Source organism: Pseudonaja textilis, chromosome 13 (assembly GCF_049901715.1).
Source record: "Pseudonaja textilis isolate UNSWEBS1 chromosome 13, rPseTex1.2, whole genome shotgun sequence".
Classification (NCBI taxonomy): Eukaryota; Metazoa; Chordata; class Lepidosauria; order Squamata; family Elapidae; genus Pseudonaja; species Pseudonaja textilis.
The window spans coordinates 12,542,798-12,568,873 of record NC_142002.1 but is presented as its reverse complement, the minus strand read 5'-3'; the positions used below and the strand labels follow the sequence as shown (position 1 = coordinate 12,568,873).

Genomic DNA, 26,076 nt, shown 5'->3' with positions numbered 1-26,076 from the left:
AGGATCAAAACATTGCCTTAATTTTTGGATTTTAGAGCTATGTAAGTGGGAAAATGCATTTTACATTGGGGTGTGTCTTGGTCTCATAGGTGGCTGGTCACAAATTGCAATAAACTTAGACATACATAAGACTTATTAAACTTAGTAGACATATTAACTTGCTCCAATTCAGAATTCATCTCCATGAATAAAAAAGAGTAGGAAAGAGAAAAGAAGTACTCAACCATTGGAAAAACAGTAGATAAATGCACTTTCTGTTCCTCTGTAGAAAGTGTCCTAAACAGCACCTTAGAACTATTTTAACATAGCATTTGCTGGCTCTTAAGAATTCACCCAACAAGTTAATCCATCATTCAGTTTTTGCTTAGCTTGCGGCTTGCAAACCATGGTTTATGGTTTAGTATATGCAAAAACACCTGTAGTTATTCAGCAAATCCTGATTTCCCACCCCTGCCCTGAAAATCTATAAACCATGCAGTTCATTACCATCTTATTTTCTTTTTCAGTTGTTGGCATGTGGTAAGGAGCAACACTGCCCCCTCACCCCGTATGAATGAAAGCAGTACCTTTGATTCCAGAGTAACTGGAGTATCATTTTTTGCCATAAGATTTTATGCCAATAAGTACAGGGTTGCTGAAAGATAAAATTTGGATGCAAACTGGTGCCAAACCATTTGAATGCGAAGTCCAAGAACCACATCTTCAGCTGCATTCTAATGGATACCAGTGGGTCTCTGTTTTGCCACAAGACTGAATAATTCTAATTTTAAGAATATTAAGAGAGGCAAAAACAAGTGTGCAGTACATTGCTGAACTGAATTTCAAGCTTCTTAAAAGGAGGAGGAGAAGGAGAAGGAGGAGAAGGAGGAGAAATCCTTAGTGCTGTCTCAGCTTGCTTGTTTTTTTTTGCAGATGTTTCATTACTGGAACTAGGTAACGTCATCAGTAAAGGAAAAAGGAAAAAAGGAAAAGAAAGAAAAGAGAGGAAGAGAGGAAGGAAAAAATTAAGGGAGGGAGGAGGAAAGAGAGGAAGGGAAAGGAGAAGGAGAAAGAAGAGATGAAGGTGAAAATGAATTGCAAGGAGGAAAAAGAAAGGAGGGGGAGGAAGAGAAGGAGAAGAAAGAAGAAGCAGAGAGAGGAAGATGGAAGAAATGAAGGTAAAAATAAAGGGGAGAGGAAGAAAGAAAGGAGGAGGATGAAGAAGGAAAGGGACAGGAAGCTGAAAATAAAGAGGAAGAAGAGGAAACAGAGGAAGGAAAGGAAAAAGAAGAGGAAGAGATGAGGTGAAAATGAAAAGGAGGAAGGGGAAAGAGAAATACATAGAACAAATACAAAGGAAGCAATATTTAATCCACTGCCCATCATTTTATGATCACCCACACACTAACCTACAATTAGTGTCAGAGGGAGTGGGGGAGAGAAAGAAGGGCAATAAAAGAGCAGATAAAATGTAGAAAGGAAACAAAAAAGATGTTTTTTGTTTCAGCTGAAGTGCAAATACTCATTATTTTCCCCCTCCCTTTGATCGTGGCCCTCTTCCAACTCTCCAATTTTCCACCAAAGCATCCTTTTATTGGCTATAACAGGACAGGGTGAAAATGGGAATAAATATTCATTTGAAAGCAGAGTTATAAATCCTGGCTGTGAATATAATTTGTCAGTTAGCCTTATAGTAACCCTGTGGCTGAGATCACATTTAAAACTTAGATTTGTGTCATCCATCACTAAAAGTTATTGCTAGATTTGAGGAGAGGAAAAGGAAACAAATATCCTGTTTTTCCACCACCATTATCTCTGCAAAAACTGACTGAAATGGATGCTGCATCATAGCAATCCTCTTTGCTGTTTCAATACAATTAAAATGAAATGAAACTAGTACATTAAGGACATTATTACATTTTCCTAGGTTTGATCATTTTCCTTCTGGGTCCTCTTAAACATACATTGGTGACATTTGACAACTGTAGGAAGACAAGCAGAGGTGGTACTTAGCAGGTTCTGACCAGTTCAGGAGAACCGGTAGCGGAAATTTTGAGTAGTTCAGAATCCCACCTCTGACTGGCGCCCTGCCCCCGTTCCTTGATTAGTTTCCACCCATTGAAAATTCCAGATTTTTTTTTTTAAAAAAACCATTTTCACTGCTCTCTCACAAAATGCAAGGTGCATCACCCCTCCTCTGCAATCCAGATAGGAGACACAACTAGATGGATTCATTCTTGTTTATTGGAAAGCTACTTTAGCAGAATCTTGCGAGTCAGAAGGGACAGACTTCTCATCATCCCCTTTAACCCTCTGACCTATTAGGGAGGGTCCTTCCTAGCTTTCAATGCAGTGATTGGGACATCTGTCATAGAAGGCCGTTCATTTCCTTATTCCAGCAGGACTCTTTTTAAAGCTATATCTGTGCTCAGTTTTTCTTGGCCCCTTTCCCAAACACTTAGACCAAGGATCCATAACTCCCTCAAAGGAAGAACATACTTGAACCTTGAATGGGGCTTTTCTTCAGAGTACCATGCACAGGGTTGCTTCACTAGCCATAGTTAATTAGTTAGTTTACTTTATTGTCATTGCACCTCGTACAATGAAATTAAATGCCATTTTCAGTGTACATTATACATAAAAGAAATGAAAACACAAACACACATCCTTCGCGTTCTACATAATTGAATTGAAACCCCTGATATTGCATTAATATTGCACTATACAGCAGAATTCAAAAGAGCTACTGCCTTGGGATAGAAACTGTTTTTCAGCCTATTTGTCCTTGTTTTTATTATCCTGTACCGTCTGCCAGATGATTCAAAAAAAGGGGTGCCCAGGATGAGATGGATCTTTGAGAATGTTTTGAACTTTCTTAAGGCAGCAGGAGCTCTAAAGCTCTTCCAAAGAGGGGAGAGGGCAACCAATGATCCTCTGAACAATGATGTTAACAGTAGAGGGGTTGCCAGCAAATTGGCCATGCCAGATGGTAGGAACTCACTTGGAAAAGTACCGTGATCCATCTTAGAAGAATCGGGAAGCCTTGTTTAGGCTTTTCAGAGGAAAAACAAAACCTGGAGAGGTTATCTATCTTTCCAATCCATCTCAGGTGGAGGAGAATGACAGAAAAAAATAGTGCAGTGGTTCTGATTAAGGATCTAAGAGAATTAGTTGTGAATACCATTAATTCTAAGAAGAATTAGTTGCGAATGTATCTTTTCTTTTATGTATACTGAGAGTATTTACACCAAGACAAATTGCTTGTGTGTCCAATCACACTTGGCCAATAAAGTATTCTATTCTATTCTATTCTATTCTATTCTATTCTATTCTATTCTATTCTATTCTATTCTATTCTATTCTATTCTATTCTATTTTATTCACATGCCTCAAATCTAAATAGAAAAGCCATTTACAATGAAAAAAAATATAGAAACAACGTTGTAGGGCAGTCCAAACTGGCTTCATAAATATGTACAAGCACCCATCCCTGAATCACAGGCCTGCATTTCAATGACCCCAAGACATTCTCTGACAGACATCCAATTAAAAGACTGATTAACTCCACTTCTTCAGAGAACATCCAAGACTTCTGTTCAGCAACCACAAAATAGCCAACTATGAAATTATTCAACAGCTTTCCCCAAGCTGATATATTGGAACATTCATCTTCATTAGTGGGGCTGATGGGAGTTGAAGTCCACCATCTTGAGATAGAATTCTCGGGGACCGAATACCCTGAAGAAAAATCCTGCTTTCCCACCCACTTTGAAGAATTCTCACTTTTCCTAAGGAATCCTGGAAGCTGCTACCTCTCAACCGTTTTGAGAATTCTCCAATACTAGTAGAAAAGAATATTTGTAGTTCAAGGTTTCTCTCATCAGCATGAGATTATCCTCTGTACATATTGAAGGGTGTCTTGTGAGATGGTTTAGAATGAATAACAGAGTTGGAATGGACCTTGGAGGTCTTATAGTCCAACCCCCTGCCTAGGCAGGAAACCCTACACCACTTCAGACAAATGATTATCCAATCTCTTCTTAAAAACTTCCAGTGTTGGAGCATTCACAACTTCGGGAGGCAAATTGTTCCACTGATTTGTTTGTTCTCCACATTCACACTGAGTGTCTTCTAAGCCTCATTTTCTTGGATTGTCCTTTGATCTCCCCACTTCAGCTCAGTCTTGAATGTTATATGTCTACAGTTTATAGGTATTTCTGATACAAATAAAGAGAAGGCTCAAGATTGAACCATGGAGTCCTTGGTGCTCTCTAAATCTACCGCAGTTGGGTAAAATTGGGGCAATGAAATGTCAGCAAGAAGATAACCCAGCTCAGAAGGCATCAAGGACTCCACAATTTTCCATTAGACATCCCATAGTCCTTTCCCGCCTGTTTCAGTAAGACTAAAGCAGGCCCAATCCAAAAGCAAACATGGATTCTCCTAGTAAATATTTCTTTTTTTTTGCATTTCAAATTGCTTCTGGTCTTTGGCTGTTTGGAATGCCTAGGGTAGGGTCTTCTGGGAGATATTACCCAATGGCCACACTTCTCTTATTGGAAGGGGGAGAAATCTATAAATATAAAAACGAAAGACCAATCATGCATCATCACATCAACCTTAAAGCCTACAAACTTGAAATTTAGCACGCATTAGTAGAGCATTAGTATTTCCTATATTATTATTAATGCTCTGATGCTAAGGAGTTCTACTCCCCCTCCTCACCTGAAAAAACATCTGTTCCAAATGCACAACACAAGCAGAGGAGAGGTTTTAGTTTCATGGCAGCAACCAGCTTTAGTACAGAACAGTTGAGCTAAGCCACGCCCAGGCTCCTTGCTGTCTCTGTCTTGCTCACACAGCAAATACTGTTTCACTTTCCAAACAGCCCTCAACTCTCTCACACACTGACAAGACACTAGCCAGATGAATAGAGATGGATGCTGGTAGACAGAGGCAGAATCCCCCCTTTATTTTCCTCCCCCAAAACTAAGCCCAACCACATAGTTTTGTAGCGAAGCACTGGTATCAAGCTAGTAATTAACTATGCCATGGATTTAATGTTTAATGACATCAAAACAAGAAGTGTAAATGTGAATGAAGTCAACTACAGTTTACGACACAGGCACCAGCCTCCCCCATCACAGCTGAAGGTGGAGAAATGTTGCCTGGGGAACATTATACATTCAGCCACAAAATTAGTCCCCTGTTTCTAATTAAGAAAAAAGAAGAAGAAGGAAGTCTGGGGCACACAAGGGCAGAGTCACACACAGAAAGGCTGCAAACTCCATAAAGGTTTGGCTTGTGCAGCAACCAGGCTTCCCCTCCCGCTTAGGGAAGGGAGGTGGCAGCTGAACTGGCTGGCAACGTGGCCTCTGCTCTAATGCCTCGTAGCCTTTCAAGCTTTCAGGGTTGAGAAGGGCATGATTAACAGGGACTTCTTAGAAGGCTCAAGGGCATTTCATCCAGGGAGCCAATGCAATCTCAGGCTGTTAATGGCTGAATGCTTTGCATTTTTTACAGGACCTGTTTGCTCTGTGTCAAGATAAGTGCCTTTTTTAGAGCAGAGACCAGCACTATGATTATTTGCCCCGAGTTTTGCTTCAAGACAGAAAGGAAAGCTTATTCCTGATTCTTCGTTATTAAACTGCTGCTTACCAAACAATCACTTGGCTTGGTTACAGCAATCTTTCTTCTACAACTTTTGCCAACACTCAAAAAGGTTACAGTCACACAACCACCAATACACCGTCCTTGTTCCCTCCTGCTTAAACAGCAAAGAGAAGCTTAGACATGTCTCTTCTCTTGCCAATTTACCTGCCACTTGTTGCCTTATCCCAATCCCACAGATAATGGTCAATTCCCTCAACACTTGTCAAACTATTTACTAAGTCTGCATTACTATTACTATTAATCCTCCCATCCTTCCTTTCACCCATCTCCTCCCACTTATGACTGTAACTTTATTGCTTGTATCCTAACAATTTTATCGACTGTTTCCTAGTATAACTTGATTGCTTATTTGTACCCTATAACTATATTAAGTGTTGTACCTTATGATTCTTGATGAATGTATCTTTTCTTTTATGTACACTGAGAGCATTTGCACCAAGACAGATTCCTTGTGTGTCCAATCACACTTGGTCAATAAAGAATTCTACTCTATTCTACTCTATTAATATCAATTCGCATTGGTTTCAGTGCATCATCTTTAAATGATGATTGGTGAAGCTAAGCTATGAGGGTTTTGTTGTTGTTGTTGTTGTTGGTGGTGGTGGTGGTCCAGTTGGAGTTTCGAGATATTCTGTGTGGTGGCTGAGCCCAGCCAATTATGCAAAACACACAGGGAGGCAGGGAAGCATGGCTAAAGATAGAATGTCCAGGGACAACGTTTCAGTCCAATGTATTTCACAGGGTTGGCTTTCAGGAGATAAACCTCACCAAGGAAGTATCTGGAGTTCCTAGAAGACAGACAGACTAGGGAACTAACTAAAAGAATTTATTTTTTTTATTTGTATTCATTTGATTTGTCAACCGCTTACAAGATAATAAGTATAAACATGAGTAAGAATACAGGAAATAGATACGAATAAATGGGGACAATAGGACAGGGACAGTAGGCACGATTGTGCACTTATGCACGCCCCTTGCAGACCTCTTAATGGATGAATCTGTAATTATCTCCTTCCTTTGATGAGTAAGGCTACTTGATAGTTTTCTATTGATAGTCACTGAAGGGAGAAGAATTTAAAAATCAAATCTACCCCAATGAAACCGTCTTGGGATGGTCTAGAGAAATAAAGGTTCCCACATACAGTGATTTGCAGGGGCATATTATCACAAAGTAGGGGTACAGCATCAGGCATTCCCCAAAACAATTAAAATAGAAAAAAAGATAATTAGCACCACCCACAAGCTACTTCCCACCAGCTAATTATAGGAAATTAATCACCTTCCCAGGGAGAAGTTGCTTGTTAATTAAGAAAAAAAATGGAACAAGTTCCAATTTATCAAGTAAGACTCCCACTGGATCCATATGCCTCTTCTTTTAATTTGGTGAGATTATTGCAGAGCTTACCAAAAAGAAATAAAAACTACCCTGACAACAACCACCGCCTCCAAACACATGCAAAAGTAAACTCCAATTTACCTACCTTTGTCAGCTGCTGTTCAGAAGAAAAACCCAGGCCGAAGACGGTGTTGGCTCTGCTATCAGCCCACTGGCCAAACTTCTGGGAGGTTTTTGTGAAAGTCATGTTAGGTGTGATGGTGCTATTTATAATCACCTGAAAAAGAAGACACATAACATACAAAGAGCATGTTATTTGAACGTGAACATTAGGCCTGCAATGCTATCACGGAAGCAAAGAGTTGATTGCAAAGCGTAAATATTCAAATGAATTTTGCACACTCTTGATTGAGGCATTTTTCAATCCTGAATTACAAAGATGAAAATTCTTGGCATCCAGCTGGACTGCAAATTCACAGCCCCTTAATCTTGCTGTTGTTAAACTGGGGTCTATTTTGCCCCCATCCAAATCTCCCCAGCAACAGACGATGAGCACTTGAGTATCGTCATTTAGTTAGCCAGGGGTTGAGATGGATCACTGAGCATTATCAATGTACTGATGATATTTACCGTGAGTATGGGAAAATATACTTGCACGACAAACAGAAGCTTACAAAGAACACAGAATAATAAAGTTGGAAGGGACCTTGGAGGTCTTCTAGTCCAACCCCCTGCTCAAGCAGGAGACCCTAGACCATTCCAAACAAATGGCTTTCCAATCTCTTCTTGAAAACCTCCAGTGTTGGAGTATTCGCAACTTATGGAGGCAAGTTGTTCCACTGGTTAATTGTTCTCACTGTCAGGAAATTTCTTCTCAGTTCTAGGTTGGCTCTCTCTTTAATGTGATTCAAACTAAGCAGAAATTAAGGCAAACAACAGGGACTCAATTTGAACTTGAGAGATATTCAGTCCTGTCCATCAGATATTGGAAAAGAGCTTTGCCTTGTTATTACGATATAATAAGGGAAGAAAGAAAATGCTTTAAGGCGATAGTATGTCAACTCATCAGGAGCAGGACATCCCATGGCTATGGAAAGCACATCCATCTAGCTTGACCTAACTCCCTTTACTTCAACTAAGTCTCAATTAACTAACTCAGTTCTCTATTTAATCTGCACACCAATTCTCTTTGCCATAGTCATTCAGAGAAGGACTAACTGCTGTAAGGCATTATACAAGTATTCCAAAAAATTGCACATAATTCTCTTTAATACACCTCCCATGTTGCCAACAGATGTGCAAAGCCTGAATCGGAACCAATATTCCAGGAAGACATCAAAAGTAAGTACTGTATATTGCCTCGCCCAGCTGCTGTAATAATTTCTGTACTTCTCCTGATGTGTTTCAAATGACTGCAGTATTGGATGTTTTTCAGTTTTATTGAAAACAAAGGCAATTGCTTCATGGCAGTTTGGATTCTACAGGTGTATGTTTCTTTGATGTGTGTGTGTGTGTGTGTGTGTGTGTGTGTGTGTTTGTAAAGCCTTGCAGCATTTTTAACATTTTTCTTTCTTTTTGGGGGTAGAAATTAGGTTTTTAATGTCCTCTTCTGCTTCTTTCAGTCTTCATCAAAGGAGACTAAAATCATTTGAAATGGAGAATAAAATGCAGAAACCATTATACAGTGAAATTGAAACTGGATGACCTAAAATAGAAGGAAGAGAAGTGTGGAATCTCCACTAATTTCATTTTTTATAATCTTTATGTAAATTTTATATAAATTACATAAGATATATGAATTCAGATTTGGCCTGTTCCATCTGAAATCTACTTAACCAGTGTGAACTTTTGTGTGTGGGGGGGATAGAGAGAGATAAAATCAAGGTTTTAGGTTACTGAGAATTCTAGGAACTGTCTACACTTATGGAGAAGATCAGTGACAGCAAAGATTATTTTTGAGCAGTGTTTCTCAAACTTAGCAATTTTAAGATGTGTGGACTTCCACTCCCAGAATTCCCCAGCCAACGTGTTCCAGAGCCTAGAAGACAAACCCTATGCATATATAAAATATTTGGCCCATTTAATGCAGAGATATTTCACAGAAAATGACCACCACATTTGACTATGGAGATTTTCAACCATCCAAGTCATGGTTGTTCCAATGGTGCTTTTTCTAAAAGCTTCAAAATTGTTTTGCCTCTCATCCAAGAAACTTACTCCAATTCTTAAATTGGAGAACTTCTTAAGAACTGAAGATGCTCCTTGGATGAGAAGCTAAATATTTTCAAACAAAAAAAAAACCAAGACAATCCATCGGCCTTTTGGAAAAAGCACCTTTGGGTCTATCATACTTCCAAGCAATAAACTTAAGAACCGTGGTGGTGCAATAGTTAAAATGTGGTATTCCAGGCTAACTCTGCTGACTTCCAAGAGTTTGATCCTGACCAGTTCAAGGTTAATTTAGCCTTCTATCCTTCTGTAAAATGCTTAGAGAGGCTGCAAAGCATTGTGAAGCGAAGCGGCATATAAGTTTAAGTGCTATTGCTATTTTTCCTTATTTAATATTCTAGAAAATATCCTCCAGGTTGCCAAACTAATGCCTAGCACTGAAGGCAGAAACACTTCCCATGCTTGGTGACAGTTGTGTGAAATTCCAGATTGGCTAATATATTATCCATATGAGTATACAAAATAATGGCATATTTTTATTCGTTGCCAAAGGAAGACACCAATAAATCTTTTTCAGAGTGTACGACAAAGAGGCATTTCCAACAAACCCACATTATATTCAGCAAAGTAGAACTCTTCCCCTCCCACCTATTCTGGGGCTTAATACAGTTGATAAATGACAAAAGAGTTCAGGTTAGAATTTATCAGATTTTCACATCCATCTCCCGTTTCCCAGATGTATTGCCAGTTATTGCTCTGGAAGTTCCTGGCACAGTGGAGTTCCAATTATCAAGGAAAGATTTAGCAGGATTTGTTCCGCTTTTGATATCTGGGTATCTTCTTACAAAGGGGAGTTTCAGTCCAAAAGTCCATTATCACAATGAATATGATGTGGTTTCAGATTCCCTGGGAGTTTTTAAATTGCGGGTGAATTGGAAATCATTTATCAATGTAGATCATGCCTTCCTACTTTGAGTGGTTAAGAAGGCCCATGTCACCTGAAATAAAAGAATATATAATTACACAGAGGATAACTAACATATCATTTGCGGAAACAGCAGTATCAGTTAAAGAGCCAAATCAGCCAGAAATGTGCACGAAAGGCCAAAATTCCTCCTGAATAAATACCTTTGTGTTTGATGAAAGAAGTACAAGCAAAAATGTAATTAACTAGGCAACCCTTGGCTGAGAGTCCCAAATTTTGGAAACAGCTCCTGGAAAATATAAGTTGTTTCAATTCAAATTTCACCTCCAGCTATTCTCCCATGAAATGACCTTTGCTTTGGTAAGAACCTATTTTTAGTAGGATGACCTGTAATACATATAAAACTCCATCCTTCTTTGCAGGTTTGTATGCCATCTATGCAAACACTCAAAACCATTGTCCAAATAACAATTATTATTAGTGAAGAATCAGCAGTGAGAAGATTGCTGGAAGCATTATAGAAGTTATACTTGAAATGAATATACAAGTAGTACCTGCAGCAATTTGAAAATGAAAGGCAAATACCAATTTCCAGAAATCTGCTAAAACATAAAAAAAGAAAGAAATAACTGTAACTATACTGCAATAACTATTTAGCAGAAGATCTTGTATCCGTAACACAAGACCAACAAATACGAAGATGCTCTATGACATGAAGAAAGAACGAATTAAAAATTCAAAGATAACAAGATGCAAAATTAGAGAGAGGTAATTACAGTGGCAAAGCAACCCATATTAATGGTCAAGGTGTTCAGCTTTCCTGATCAACCATGTATTCATCTGGAGAAAGTGGGGGAAGGAAGTCAAGATAGCAGATGGCTAACCACAACATCTGCTGCTTCTTCCCCGAATGCCATCTTAAGACTAACTAAATATAGCGACTCAAAAATCAAGCCAGCTTCCCACCCACACCAACATGCTTAATATCTGACTTGAAGAATCAGATCTGAAGAAGTTGGAGGTTTTGTTCTGTGGCTCCATGGAATTCGGATTGGTTCCAATGAAATGTCCAGCCATTAAGCTTGGAGATCAAGTCACACTCTTTGCTCACCTAAATCAAGTCATAACTACAGAGACGCCCGTACTGTGCTCCAGCCCAAAGAACAGTCTACATAAGCAATCACAGAAGCTACAAGGAAGGGGAAAGTGTTCCTGGCTTGACCTTTTGAAATCTAACTAATATACATTTGTTTTTCCTGGCATCCTTCTGTGAAACTGAATGAAGGCAAAAGAAAGGTGGAATTTACAAATGGCTTTCATTCTTTGAGATAGACGTTGACAAGTGATCTGGCACCAAACCAACCAGAATGCATCTGTTTGGCCAAATTTCAGCACCTGCTTGGATAGAACATATACTCATTGCTTCATCGAGTTCCTGCAGTATGGGCTGAGAAAATGCAAGGCTGCAAGTCAAAATATACCCATTTCCCAGAAGAGGAATTGATGAGGTTTGCTTTCTGCCACCCATTTTTACTTCTGTTATTGTTTTGGTTTCTTTTGGTGGGGGCATCCTTCTGCACTACAGCCAGCCAGCATGGTTATTTTCCAAAATTGCCTCTGAAGACTTAAGCGGAGGTTAAGAGGTATGCTTGGAATAGCTTTCTGTTTTATCTATGTGTTAACAAATTTATTGACCATTAAAAAAAATGAGAATCAAATAAAATAGAAAGCCTAGCTCCTGCTCTGATTTATAGTATAAATATTTTAGGTCTTGTGAAAAATGGCATGACAAGAAGATTTGATTAGTACGAGAAGCAGTTTGCTTAACCACAATTTATTAAATACATTAGACCCCCAACTGACTGGCTTGCATAATAAATTAAGTCACAAACTTTGATTTATCAACCACATTGATTAAGTTCAAATATATATCACTGCATTAAGCTGCAAAAAGCAGATGATGATCAAATCAGCCTGTAACTCAGAGCAATATTTCTCAATATTTCCTAAGATGTGTGGACTTCAGCTTCCAGAATTCCCCATGGTGGCTGGGAATTCTGGGAGTTGAAGTCCACCCAATTTAAAGTTGTTGGGATTGAGAAATTATGACTTTGTAAAAAAAATTATTAAGTAAACATTAAAAACAGTTGAACACAGTGGGACTTTCTTGGCCATCATTTCGGCCATTCATACTATAGCATAGAAATAGATATAACATATAAAAATAACATATAAAAAAGAGAGAAATTATGACTTAGAACAATGTGTGAACCGGAATTTATTACAGTTATCTAGAAAATATGACTTCCATGTAGAAAGGAAGCAGGTACACATATGAAGTTCAACTCCCTGGTGGATAATTGGTCTTTCTTTGAAGGAAACTACAGAGAAGAACCTTAATAAATGGTTTATCAAAGGAAACAAATGGATTGATTTAGAAATTAAGTATCTTTTTTAGAAGATGCTTTACCTTGCTTTGTTGTCATACAAATTGATGAAAATCTTATCCTCAAATGTTCGTCATGAAATTGTCACTCAGTTTGAGCTACACCACCACAAAACATTTATTTTATCATTACTGATGACTTTTTTCCCCCAGAAATGTTATCTTATTTGCTTGCTACTGCTAAACACTCTTGAGACAGAAGAAAAGCTGGTAATTTTAAACAGTAATCATCTTGTTGCTCAGTTAGCACCTAGGAAATTCATTACTGTAGCAGCATTCAAAATTTAAGAGCACTGCAGGATTCTTCATTTATTTTATATTGTACCTTACTACGTGTGACTGGTTCAGCAACTCTCTCTCTCTCTCTCTCAGAAAACCCCTAAATATCAGCTGGACAGACCACTGGGAAATACGCAACATAATGAGAAACAGGTAGCATCACATCGGGCTGCGTGAAGAGCTGAAGAGGTCACTTTTGCTCTTGTAAAGCTCAGACCATGGCACAAAATTAGCTTTGTTCAATAAAAATCTCATAAGTCAACCTGACCAGCATTCCTTCCTCATTCTGTCTATCATCACCAATAACTCTTCAGGATCATCAACATGCTGCCATTTTGATTCAGGGCAAAGAAAGGGCCTCTTTGAAGGCAACTCAAGGTTGTATGGTGGGGTGGTTTTGCTAAAGGAGGCCTGAATTCTGGAATAAATCTTTAGATTTGAGTTCTGGAAGTTGCTGTCTGCGGAGCAACACGAGGCTATCGGAGAGGAAAAGAGTCAATCATTCTCTCCACCACACATTCTTCCTGTTACTTTGTCCACTTTCTTCCAAACGAGGATGCAAAGTTTCCAAGTTTGCAGATGTATTTGTGCCAAGCCAATGTTGAAAATGGGGCATAATATAAGGTGTCCCCTCACCCACTGAAAAACCACCATCCATTTCTCCCTCCATTGAGCCTTTATTAAAACTTGCATTAAAACAAAAGGGCCCTTGTTCTGTTGCACAAATATCAAAGGATAATGACAATACAGTCCAAACAAAACAAAAACCTTCCAGCCCAAATCTAATGCATTAAATGACTAGTATATATTTTTATTAATACAGAACAGAGACAGCCTATTTCTCTTTCCTTCTTTTCCTCCCTTTCCTCTTCCCTCTCCTCTTCTCCTTCCTTCCTGCCTTCCTTTCCTCTCTTCCCTCTTCCCTTCTCCTCTCTTCCTTCCTTTCTTCCCTTCCCTTCCCTTTTTCCTTTTCCCCTTCCTTCCTTCCTTCCCTCCCTCCCTCCTTCTTTCCTTCCTTCCTTCCTTTTCATCCTCATAAGAGATGGACTTTACATGTTCAGGCTATACAGCCAGAGGGAACAGTCAGACACAAAAGGAGTCAGGACCACAAAGACCAGCCTGGACTCTCTTTTGTGGGCTGATAAAAAAAGACAATTAAGGATCAGAAGTGGTATGTTCAGATTTTGTTCTTTATTTTGACCCCCTCCTAAAAATAGGAACATTGATGCCATCTAAGCAGCCTGTTGTTCATATTATCCACCCCTGTAATCTAAAGTACCTATCAAGGAACACACAAGTCCATAAAATTAGATCAGGTGGTTTCAAAGTCTTTCAGATCTTCACACACTCAGCTTCTGAAACCATGGTTTCACATAAGCCTAGTTTCACCCTTTAGAGTTCTTGAGTCTCTTTCTCTCTCTTTGGGAAAATAAAACACACAAAGCCAGCATGGACCAAGAAGAGTCACCCAGGGATGTTTTGCATGGCTGCCAGGTGATTTGGAGAACGCCAACATCTGCTTTTCCACCCCCACCCCCCAAAGTTGCTTCCCAAGTGGTTTGGCCAAGATACAGAAGGAGCTTTTAAAAGATTTCCCGTGGGTTGCAAAAGGAAGAAATTCAAAAATTCAGGGCAGGGAAACTAATTTAGCAAGTGGGGAAGGGGGGCGGGGAAGCAGAAGAAGCAAAATCAACACCTATTCTTGTAATTATGAGCAATAGCTACAGACTGTAGTCAAAAGCAATCAACGTTTGAACTCAAAAGGGGAAGAAATCAAGATTTTTGTAGATTGGTGATAATGGAAGGGACAACAACAGATTCAATGGGTGTGAATAACTTCTCAGCATCCAAGGGCCACACGTGACTTATTTTGGGGTGTGTGGAGGCCACATTGGACAAGATAGCCATGCAAAATAGGTGGGCCAAATCACACACAAATCAAATTTCTGCTTGATTTCTGGATGGTGGATAGGCAGCTGTATCTTTGTTGACTTGGTTCAACTTATTTTAGAACACACTGTAATTCGTGTCCTCAAATAAGAGATCATGCTCTGATTAGGTAATTGTGATTGGAGGACAATCCAGAGACTATAAAAGAGAGAATGAGGCCACATCTATTCCCAAAGCTTAGGCTGCTGTCCAGAATTTGATTAGTCCTGGATGATTAAGCATTGTACAGAGATATTTCATGAGAAGAGTCCTCCGCTCCTCTACTCACAACAGAATACCTTATGCCAACAGACTTGAAATTTTACGCTTAGACAACCTAGAACTACACCGCCTTCAGTCCAACCTAAGTGTAGTACATAAATTATCTATTGCAATGTCCAACCCATCAGTGACTACCTCAGCTTCAACCACAACAATACACGAGCACACAATAGATACAAACTCAAGGTAAACCGCAACAAATTCGATTGCAGGAAATACGACTTCAGCAACAGAGTGGTCAATGCCTGGAATACTCTACCTGACTCTGTAGTTTCTTCCCCAAACCCCCAAAACTTTAACCTTAGACTGTCTACTGTTGATCTCACCCGATTCCTAAGAGGTTTGTAAGGGGCGTGCATAAGCGCACCAATGTGCCTACCGTCCCTGTCCTAATGTTCCTTCTTATTCATATCCATTTCATGTGTTCATAATCATGTTTATACTTATACGTTATCTAATACATGCTTGACAAACAAACAAAAAAATAAATAAAAATAAATAAATAAAAACTGAATGGATTAGAAGCAATACCCAGCCACAATTCTTGGCTATAAGGTTTATCTGGCTTCCAGAAGTCCTGCTGACTTTCAGCCATGTGGGTGAAAGGAAAATAACATCAATAAACGTTGTTTTCAGACAATAAATATCAATGTGAATTCTCTGGATAGGTTTTCAGTTAGCATGCTGTGCAAATGCAAACTGTTGTAACTACTAAAACCAAAAGTATGGTTGTTGAACACATCTTTGCAGCTACTTCCATGTACAGGTTGCCCTCAACATATGGCCCAGGGTTGGGATTCAATTTTTTTAACAACCGGTTCTGTGGGCGTGGCTTAGTTGGTGGGCATGGCTTGGTGGTCATGTGACTGGGTGGGCGTGGCCAACTCAACATCACTCACATTGAGGCACACATCTCCTCACCTGGCCTCTCATGACAGTGGGAATGCTGCAATGGTCATAAGTCACTTTTTTCAGTGCCATTGTAACTTTGAATGGTCACCAGTTTTAGACCAAAATTTAGAAAGGGTATGTAAACTCACATTTGAATGTCAATCTTTCTAGCTGGCCAAGAAGCCTTGCCGAATGTCACTCATCTTGGTTCCTTGTCATTAAAAGCTTCTTTCCGGCAGCTCTGCTTCAGTATTCAATTATTTCTTCAAAGTGCTGATCCCGGCTGGAAGAACTCCAACAGGGGAGTATTTCCTCCCAACAGCAGTGTAAAAAGCTTAAAACAACCCTTTCCCGTTAAGAAAGTATCAAGAAAGAAAGAAAAAACCTCCTTTGGAGACAGTAAGTCTAGGCATACTGCCAAGAATGTAATATGGGTGGAAAAAATAAAAGATTTTTTTTCTCAACAACCGGTTCTCCAAACTGCTTAGAAAGTGAACAACCGGTTCTAGAGAATCGGTGAGAACCAGTAGAACCCTACCCCTGGTATGGCCACATCTGAGGCCCCAAATTGATGCGGCTAAGCGAGGAATATGTTAAGTGAGTTTTGCCCCATTTCACGACTTTTCTTGCCACAGTTGTCAAGTGAATCACTGCAGTTGTTAAATTAGTAATATGGTTGTTAAGTCAATCTGATTTCCCCACTGACTTTGCTTGCAAAAGACATGACTCCGGGACACTCCAACCGTCATAAATGTGAGTCAGGTGCCAAGCATCTGAATGTAAAACCACATGGCCATGGGGATGCTGCAACGTGTGAAAAATGGTCATAAGTCACTTTTTTCAGTGCCGTTGTGTTCTGACCCAAATCTTGTTCCAAGTAAGCAGACACCAAACAGAGATAAAAGCAAAACCTTTTAATGCTTCTCTGAGAATTCCGTTAATGCACGGTTAAAAGGCTATTAAAACTAATTATCCCAGATAAGAACAAGACTTGTCAAGGTTGTGCAAGGCTGCCATGAACACTAGATAAAGCTACTAAGAAATATTTCAAACAGGAGTCTCCAAACACAAACCAGGATAGTCCGAACTTCCACAAGACTTGAAGTGCAAGAACTTCCTTGTTTCCTGCAAAGAATCCCACCTCTGAGGGCTGGCTTTTATCCCTTAAGGGAGGGGCCATCACCTTGCAGCCTTACTCCTGGATCGCCTGTGCTGCTGCAGCTGCTCTTTTCTTTGAGAAGCCCTGTGCACACGCGCACTAGGCACAGGCTCCTCGGGATCCTCTTCCTCGCTGCTGCCAGCTTCCACAATCTCCGAAGGCAGCACCCCACTCTCCGATAATCCTGGCCCCATCCCTGCATCACCCGCAGGCCCCTCATCTGAGTCCTCGCTCTCCGAGACCTCAGCCATCAGCACCTGATGCTGGCAAACCACAACACACTGTAACTTTGAATGGTCACTAAGCAAACTGTTGTAACTACCTGTGCTATTTAAACCAAATTAAGTCTTAGTGCAATGGATGAATTCAACGAATGTTCATGACAAGGACACAGCATACATATATCAATTTTAAAAATGCACATATCGGTATCTCCTTCTTCTCCAACACCATTGGACCAGTGTCTGTTCTCAAACACTCAGCAACTATCTATTTATACCCACATTTGAAGCACATCTATTCTTCGATTAGGAAAATATGTGGCAAACAACAACAAAAAACTGAGAAAAACTATTTGCGGATTTGACAGCCTTTTTTTCTTTTAAGTTGCACTAGGGATCCCGCCCAAGAACTAGACTCTGTCACAACTGCTTTAATGTGCCAATATGATGATTAGGTTTTCTTTATTTCTGATTCCACTCGACCAAACGAGAGAGCAGGTCAACTCCTACGTTGGTGAGTTTGCCAATTGGCCATGCTGACTGGGGATGTGTTCTAACCTAGGCTTCCCCAACAGCGCGAAGCCAACTCCTCGTCCCGATAAACCTCTTTTATTTAGTTTACAGTGAATTCTTCTCCAGCAATGTCTCAGCCAACAGACTTGCAAGATATTTCACAATTACAGACCTTTATCAGGCTTGGAGAGTTGCCAGGCTGTTATCTTTTAGATGCCACAATAATTAGCAAGAATGCAGGAAGAGATCTTCATCCGAATGAACTAATTGTCTCCTGCAAAACTTTACTCTCCTTTCGCTCCTCTTTTATTCCCTCTGGGAGGGGCCATCCACCATCCACCTGTGGCTTTACTCCCAAGTTGACCCTTGTTCCTTAGCTGTTCCCTTCTCCTGGCAGCTCTGCGCAGAGTGCCTGGAGACCATCAGCTTGGGGAAGGCTGAACTGGAGTTCTATAGCAGTACATATTCATTGTTTTTAAAAATCCTCAAAATCGAGAACAAATTAAGGACAATGTAAGAGGAGGATTGAAGCCATATTGAACTCCAGCCAAATAGAGTTAATCAACTAAAATAAGATAAAATTTAATTTAAAAAAAATCTATCGATAGAATATATACACAGAGCAGGATTGTGTTCCTTCTTTAGGCTGTAAATTGGTGGAAGAGAAAGAACAGAAGCCTCCCAGCATCCCCAAAGAATCTGTTCATGACACAAATAAATGAAATGAAGTCATTAAAAGCCAAGGAAACCTTAGACTGGTGATATGTCACTATGGATCCCTGGAATAGATATTCATGGCCACTGGAAGGGAGAATACACATTCAGGTAAGTCCTGACCCCATGAGCATCATGGGTACTAGAACTTCCATTGCTAAGTGAGGCAATTATTGAGTGATTTTGCAACATTTTTGCTGCAGTTGTTAAGTGAATCCCCATGACTGTTAAGCAAATCATTGAATCTTTAACCCAAGGGTCTTCAAACTTGGCAAGTTTAAGACTTGTGGACTTCAACTCCCAGAATTCCTGAGCTAACATGACTGGAGGAGGAACTTAACTTAAGTTTGAAGACCTCCTGCTTTAACCAAACAAAACTCCTCCTATTGACTTAACTTGTAGGAACCTCCATGAGAAGGTCACAAATGCCCTCCAGACATTGCAACCTTTGTATGGTGCTTGCCGGTTGCCAAGCGCCTGGCTTTTGGTCACATGACCACAGGCGTAAGTGTGAGGACAGGTCACAAGTCACTTTTTTCCAGCACCATTGTAACTTGGAATGCTTGTTAAACCAACAGCCATAAGTCGAGCACTATCTGTAACCGCATCAAGCCAGCCAAGCTGCAGAACTGTGGGTGGCCCATTACAATCTTCCTTGGAAAGGAATAAAATATGCATGTCATCCCCTGAGCCTTCACACATTTGCTGCAAGTCAAACTCCCTGAAATTCACGGATGTAGAGGCATTAACAGAATAACAAAGTTGGAAGGAACCTGGGAGGTCTTCTAGTCCAACCCCCTGCTTAAGTAGGAGACCCTATGCCATTCCACACAAATGTCTGTCCAATCTCTTCTTAAAAACCTCCAGTGTTGGAGCACCCATAATTCCTGGAGGAAAACTATTCCACTAGTTAATTGTTCCCACTGTAAGGACTTTCTCCTTAGTTCTAGGTTGCTTCTCTCCTTGATTAGTTTCCACCCGTTGCTTCTTGTCCTGCCTTCAGCTGCTTTGGAGAATAGCTTGACTCCCTCTTCTTTGGGGCAGCCCCTGAGATATTGGAACTGTTATGTCCTCGGGACTGACACAAGTTCCCCATCCGGTCCGTTCATCCTGCGGGGGCGTTTGCAGCCCCCATTGGCTGGCTCCCTTCGACAGCCGGCTATAAAAGCTGGCTGCTAGGTCGAGCCAGCCGCTGTTCGCTGGAAGGTCTGCTTGTTAGCATGCAGACACGACAGCCCCCTTTATTCCCTGAATAAAGCGTGTTATTGATATGCTCTGGTGTGGCCTCCCCTTTTTCTCGAACTTAACATTGGCGACGAGGATGGGATCTGGCCAACCAGCAGCAAATATCAAAAGAGCTGAAAAACACACACCGAAACGCTGAACCGTAGCCGCGCCTGCCGTTGAGAGCTCGGTCAGTCGTAATTCGGAAGTGAAAGTGGAGCGTGTACGCTCAGTTAAAAAAGCTACGTGAGAAGTAGGGCACTGAGAACCTCAGCCGCCCAGCATTAGAGCACAGAATTCAACCGCTGCTGTTCGGATTCTGTTGTTAGCGAAACTCGCGCTGCGCTCACAGCCGCCAGAACACATTAGGCGCCAATTTGAATAGCTGTCAGCACGACGCTGCAGCTATAGCCGCCACGCCCTTGTAAGGGCGCGAAATTCAAACTGAAGTCAGTTACGGCGCTACAGCCATAGCCACATAGAGCGTGTAACCCAGAGAGATCCTCTAAGAGCTGAAGCAGCACTGCGAGCTGCAGTTGCCACACCTACCAGGGCCTTGTATTCCCAGTGAGATTGGTCAGTCTACCAACAGGCTGAACACCCAATATGAATTCAAATCCGGCATTTCCACCATTTAAGCCTGATGAAGACAAGTGGGACTTTTACAGAAACCGCTTCAATCACTACCTTGATGCCATCGGTCTGGCCGACGCTACAGAGAACAGGAAGAAATCGTACTTCCTGAGTTACTGCAGGGCCACAGTATTCGATACCGCCACAGCGCTACTCGCCCCAAGAGAATTAAAGAACGTCCCTTGGTCCGAGCTGTTGGAGACACTCTCCAACCATTATTCCCCAAAGCCATCGCAGATAGCGAGACGTTTTGCCTTTCGTATGAGGAAACAAACAGATGGAGAATCTATCAATCAGTATATGGCCGCCCTGAGAACCGCAGCTCTCCACTGCGAATTTAAAAATTACCTAGACGACATGCTCCTGGATCAACTCATCTGTGGAGTCAGAGATGTAAGGTTACAGAGGCGGTTGCTGGCCAGAAAAGATCTCAACCTCACCCAGGCGATCGAGGAAGCCTTGGCCGCAGAACTAGCGACCCAGTCGGCCGCTGAAATACAAGGAAGCGCAGCCAAACCCAGTCCGGTCACTGTTCATTCCGAGGAAGCAGTGAGCGAAGAAGTCCCCACCGAACACTTAGAAGTGCATCGCCTCAAACCCTTCAAGCAGCCACAGGTAGGAGCTAGGCCTAAAAACGGCAACGTGCCTAAACACATCCTGTTGTGCCTCTCCTGCGGGGGGTCCCATGCCAGAACGACTTGCAGGTTCAGGAACACCACCTGCAACAATTGCGACAAGAAAGGCCACATCGCCAGGGCCTGCCAGGCAACGCACGCGGCTCCACAAAAGTCATCGTCCCCTTACTCCCCTCCGGGGCCACCCAGGCAAGTAGAAAATTGTTATACGTGCTACCAAGCTAACCACACTTTTTTGACACCTGTCAGCCTCAAGATCTCTTCGGGTACCCCAACTATTATCCTTTATTTCTCCCTTAGTATCTCTACTACTAGGCTTACTTCTTCGGCTGTCATTAGCAACGGGGGAGGGGTAATTGTGGGGGAGAGAGCTGGAGGTGTTTTGCATTCTTTTACTGTGGGCAGAAGAAGGGGGATTTCTTCTTTCCAATTTTCCATTTCTTTCCTAGCCTCTATCCTTTTGCGCAGCTGCGAGGTCTTATCAAAATATGTCAAGGTCAACGGACAGAGGCCTCATCACTACCTGAAGATGCTCACATGATCATATTCAGAACTTTTAATTGGCAGAGACTTCTGGACTTTGGGGGTGGGAACAATTCCATTTCTTTGTATGTGTGATCTGCGCTTAAATTCTCACTTTCGAATTCCATTTGTAGCTTCCTTTTCATCTTCCAGTAAAAGAAGAACTTTGCTCTGAACCATGGAGTCTGAGTATTTCTTTCTTGGATTTTGAAAGGAGCACATACCGACATTATTCCGAAAGTCCCCATCAGCCCACCGGAGAAAACACCAATTTTTCTTCCGAGGGGTTTTCACATCATGTCATCTCCAGCCAGCGAGGAGGATGAGCAGGGAGCTGTGGGGGCAGCAAATGCTGTTACCAGAGATGCCAGCCACCGATTTGTTAGCTGACCTTACACTGGAAGAAACTCCAACCGAGATGCCCAGATGGTCGTTAGGAGTTGGATGGAAAAATCCGGAAGACCCCCCCTCCTGGAATCACTGTAAGTCGAAGAGGTGCGAGGGAACGGCTGTGGCAGGGGGGAGGAGATGGAATGCAGGCTGGATCAAGCGGGAAAAGCTTTAAGGATGCTTCTGAGAAACCCGGCAGGGCTCCAACATATGAGGGGGAAGAGAGAGCGAGTTCAGCCTGGGAAGTCGGGCTGCCACCACCCCCTGGCCCATCCCACGCCGGGCGCAACCACCAGCTCCCGTCTGGGAGCCCCAGCAGCGGGGTAATGCCTAGAAGACGCCACCCGCCCTCCTTAGATGTGAAGTTTGGAGGAAATCCCAAGGACTTGGGGTTTTTCCTGGTGCAGGTTGGAAGCTATGGCAGAATATGAAAGGGAGTTCACCTCTGAAGCAGCCAAAGTAAGATGTGTTACCAGAACCCTGGAGGGGATGGCAGCTGACTGGGTGGTGACTCTGTATAATGATAACTCCCCAACTGCGAAGCCTTGATGTTTTATGACTGCCTTGAGGAGGAGGTTTGAAGACCCTCTGGCAGAGAGAAGGGCCAGGATCAGGATGAAAACCATAACTCAAGGGGGAAGATCAGTTGCTGACTACACCCAAGAGTTCAGACAGCTGGCATATCGCATTCGAGGCTGGTCCCAGGAAGCTCTAATAGAAGCCTACAAGATGGCCTAAATGAAGAGGTATACCACATGTGCATCTCCAGAAGGGATCCCCATGACTTGCAGTTGTGGTACCTGTTAGCGGAAGAGGTGGAAATAGATCTAGCCGAAGTAGACGCAGAGGAGGCTCCGCATGGAGCACCATGCTCCCTCCTCGGCCCGAGAGATCCCTAAGCCCGGAAGGGAGGGGTGATGACAAGGGCCAAATCCACTGCCTGTTTCCGTTGTGGGAAGGAAGGCCACCGAATTGCGGTTGTCGAGTCAAACCAGATCCAAAAAAAAGACGGGGCCCTGGAAGGAAGCCCGAATCCTCCCCAACCAGGCCTCGAACCGGGCTAACAATAGGGAGGTTGTAGAAGTCACCCCCAGCGGAAAAGAGCTGGGACCCCGACTCCTCCCGGACGAGAGTGAGACCGACTCGGAAGATGACGTCTCGGTAAGTCCTAACCGGGACCCCTACCATTCCAATTAAATTAAGGGTGCCCACCTCGGTACTGAGGGGAAATGCTGGCCTTATTGGACTCGGGTGCACGAGGTGCCTAATTAGCATGAAAGTAGTTAAAGGCATGGGCATTGGACTGAGAAATTTGAAAACGCCCATATCCTTTTACCAATTAGATGGGTCTGAAGCGGGGGTTGCCCTGCACGGTTTATAACGGAGCCCTTAGAGATGACCATGGGAACCCACAGCGAGACCTTGTGCTTTATTGTGGCTCCCGGGATGGAACACTCCCTAATCTTGGGATTGCCCTGGCTTCGGAAATGGAATCCCCAAGTAAACTGGAGAAAGGGGTGGATACGGATTCGTACTGACCAACCTCCAGGGAGGGAGGAGCAAACCCCCTTAAACCGGGGAGAATCCCCATCCCAAGCCCCAAACCCCTGCTGAGACAGCTTCCACAGGGGCGAACGCATAGAAGGGGAGGAGAAAATCCAAAGAGTACTGGGACCTAAGAGAAGTTTTTAGCGAAGAGGCCTCCGATGAGCTCTCCCCATCGGTCAACCGATTGCAGCATTGAATTTCTACCGGGGTGACACTACGAAACCAAAGATGTATTCGATGACCCCAAAGGAGTTAGAGGAATTGAGGTCGTTTATCGACAAGAATTTGAAACGAGGGTTCATCCAACCTGCCAGACCTCGAGTGGCGGCCCCTGTGATGTTCCGCGAGAAGAAAGATGGCTCCAAGCGCTTGGTGGTGGACTACCGAAATTTGAACGCGGTATCCGTGGAAAATGTGTACCCCCTCCCTCTAATGAAGGACATGTTGGCTCACCTGGCCAAGGGGAAGATCTTCCACGAAACTGGACTTGAGGGAGGCCTATTACCGAATCCGAATTAAAGAGGGAGACGAGTGGAAAACTGCATTCAATTGCCCAATAGGTTGCTTCCAATTCAATGTTCTCCCGTTTGGCCTACAGGGGCACCAGCTGTCTTCATGCAATTGATCAACCAAGTGCTCCACGAACATTTATACAAGGGGTTTTGGTCTACCTTGACGATATCCTTATCTACTCGGAGACCAGAGACCAACATGTGAAACTGGTACGGTCCGTGCTGCACAAATTGCGCGCTGCCAAATTGTACGCCAAATTGTCCAAATGTGAGTTCCATCAAGAAAAGATTGACTACCTGGGATATCGTATCTCACCGAGGGTCTTGAGATGGACCCGGAGAAGGTACGAGCCGTATTAGAGTGGGCCCCACCAAGAACCCGAAAACAACTTCAAAGTTTCTTGGATTTCTAACTTTTACCGGCAATTCATCCCATGTTTTGCTAAAATAGCCATGCCTATCACCAACCTCCTAAAAACAAAGGGAGAAGCGAAGCCAAAGCCTAGCCAGCCGTTGAATTGGTCTATGGAGTGCCAAGCCGCTTTTGAGAAGCTAAAAAGACTATTTGCTGCCGAGCCAGTGCTAAAGCATCCGGACATGGATGTCCCCTTCGTGATCCAAGCTGATGCAAGTGATGTAGCGGTAGGAGCGGTCTTACTTCAATTAAACGAGAAGGGGACACTACAACCGTGTGCTTACACATCCCGTAAATTAACTGACACTGAACGTAGATGGGCTGTCTGGGAGAAAGAAGCTTTTGCAGTCTGCTGGGCTCTAATGACCTGGAGGCATTTTCTGGAAGGCGCGAGGTACCCATTTGAAGTTTGGACTGATCATAAAAACCTGGAGGCCTTAAAAACGCCTGGAAACTATCTCCTAAGCAAGTTAGGTGGGCCCAGTACTTCAAACGATTCAATTTCTTTCTGAAGTACATCCCAGGAGGAAAGAATTTTATGGCGGATGCTTTATCTAGGATGCCACAATACAACAGTGTTCGAAAAGAAGTGATAAGTCCGATTGTGCCCACCACACAGCTGGCAGCACCGGTGGTCACCAGGGCGCAAAAGAAGAAACAAGAGGCAGATCTGTCCAATGATTTGATCGAACAATTTAAAGAAGCTTTGAAAACAGATGAATGGTTCCAGGCAAATGCAAATAACTGCACTGTTAGAGATGGGTTAGCCTGGATGGGAGCGAAGCTGTATGTACCTAAAACACTGAGGAGCCAAGTATTACAACAAACTCATGATTCCAAGGCAGCGGGTCACTTTGGTTTCGTGAAGACCTTACACCTAGTGAAGCGGCAGTTCTGGTGGCCCTCTTTGAAAAAGACATTGAAACTTATGTAGCAAGCTGCCCAGTTTGCGCCTCAGCTAAGAGACCTCCCGGTAAGCCGCCAGGTCTGTTGCAAAATGTGGCCAGGCCAACTGCCCCTTGGAAGGAAATCTCTATGGACTTTATAGTAGATTTACCTGAGAGTGCTGGGCACCACGGTGATCTGGGTGGTGACCGACTTGTTTTCCAAACAGGCACATTTCATACCTTGCACCAAGATTCCTCGGCAAGTCGTTAGCCAAACTGTTCATTATACACGTCTACAGACTGCATGGTGTTCCTGAGCGTATAATATCAGATCGAGGAGTTCAATTTACCTCGAACTTCTGGAGGAATTTTTGAAGTTGATAGGCTCCACCCAAGGGTTAAGCTCGCCCACCACCCCCAAACTAATGGGGCCTGCGAGAGGACTAACGGGGTGCTAGAGCAATATCTCCCGATGTTACATAAATTATCAGCAAGACAACTGGGTGGACCTGCTACCTTTTGCAGTAGCGTATAACAACTCCGTTCACAGCAGCACTGGTTTTACCCCGTTCAAAGTGGCCACGGGACAAGATTTTGTACCCATACCTGAACTTCCTCGCGAGAAACCCAATATCCAGTCATTGGATGACTGGATATCTCAACTACAACTCAATTGGCCAGTCGCTGCAAAGCTCTGGACGAGCGCATCAATCCCACTAAGAAATTTGCAGACAAGAAAAGAGCCCCACAACAGTCGTATCAAGTAGGCGACAAAGTATTCCTCTCAACCAAGT

The 26,076-nt window shown here is 42.6% G+C and overlaps 1 protein-coding gene across 1 annotated transcript in view; it reads right to left on the bottom strand.

The window, feature by feature from the left end:
* HOMER2 (homer scaffold protein 2) overlaps positions 1-26,076 on the bottom strand; it is an 81,008-nt gene that overhangs the window by 16,346 nt on the left and 38,586 nt on the right. Inside the window, exon 3 of the mRNA XM_026709505.2 lies at positions 7,134-7,265. Coding sequence (XP_026565290.1) covers positions 7,134-7,265 — 132 coding nt within the window. The remainder of the gene's footprint in view (positions 1-7,133; positions 7,266-26,076) is intronic.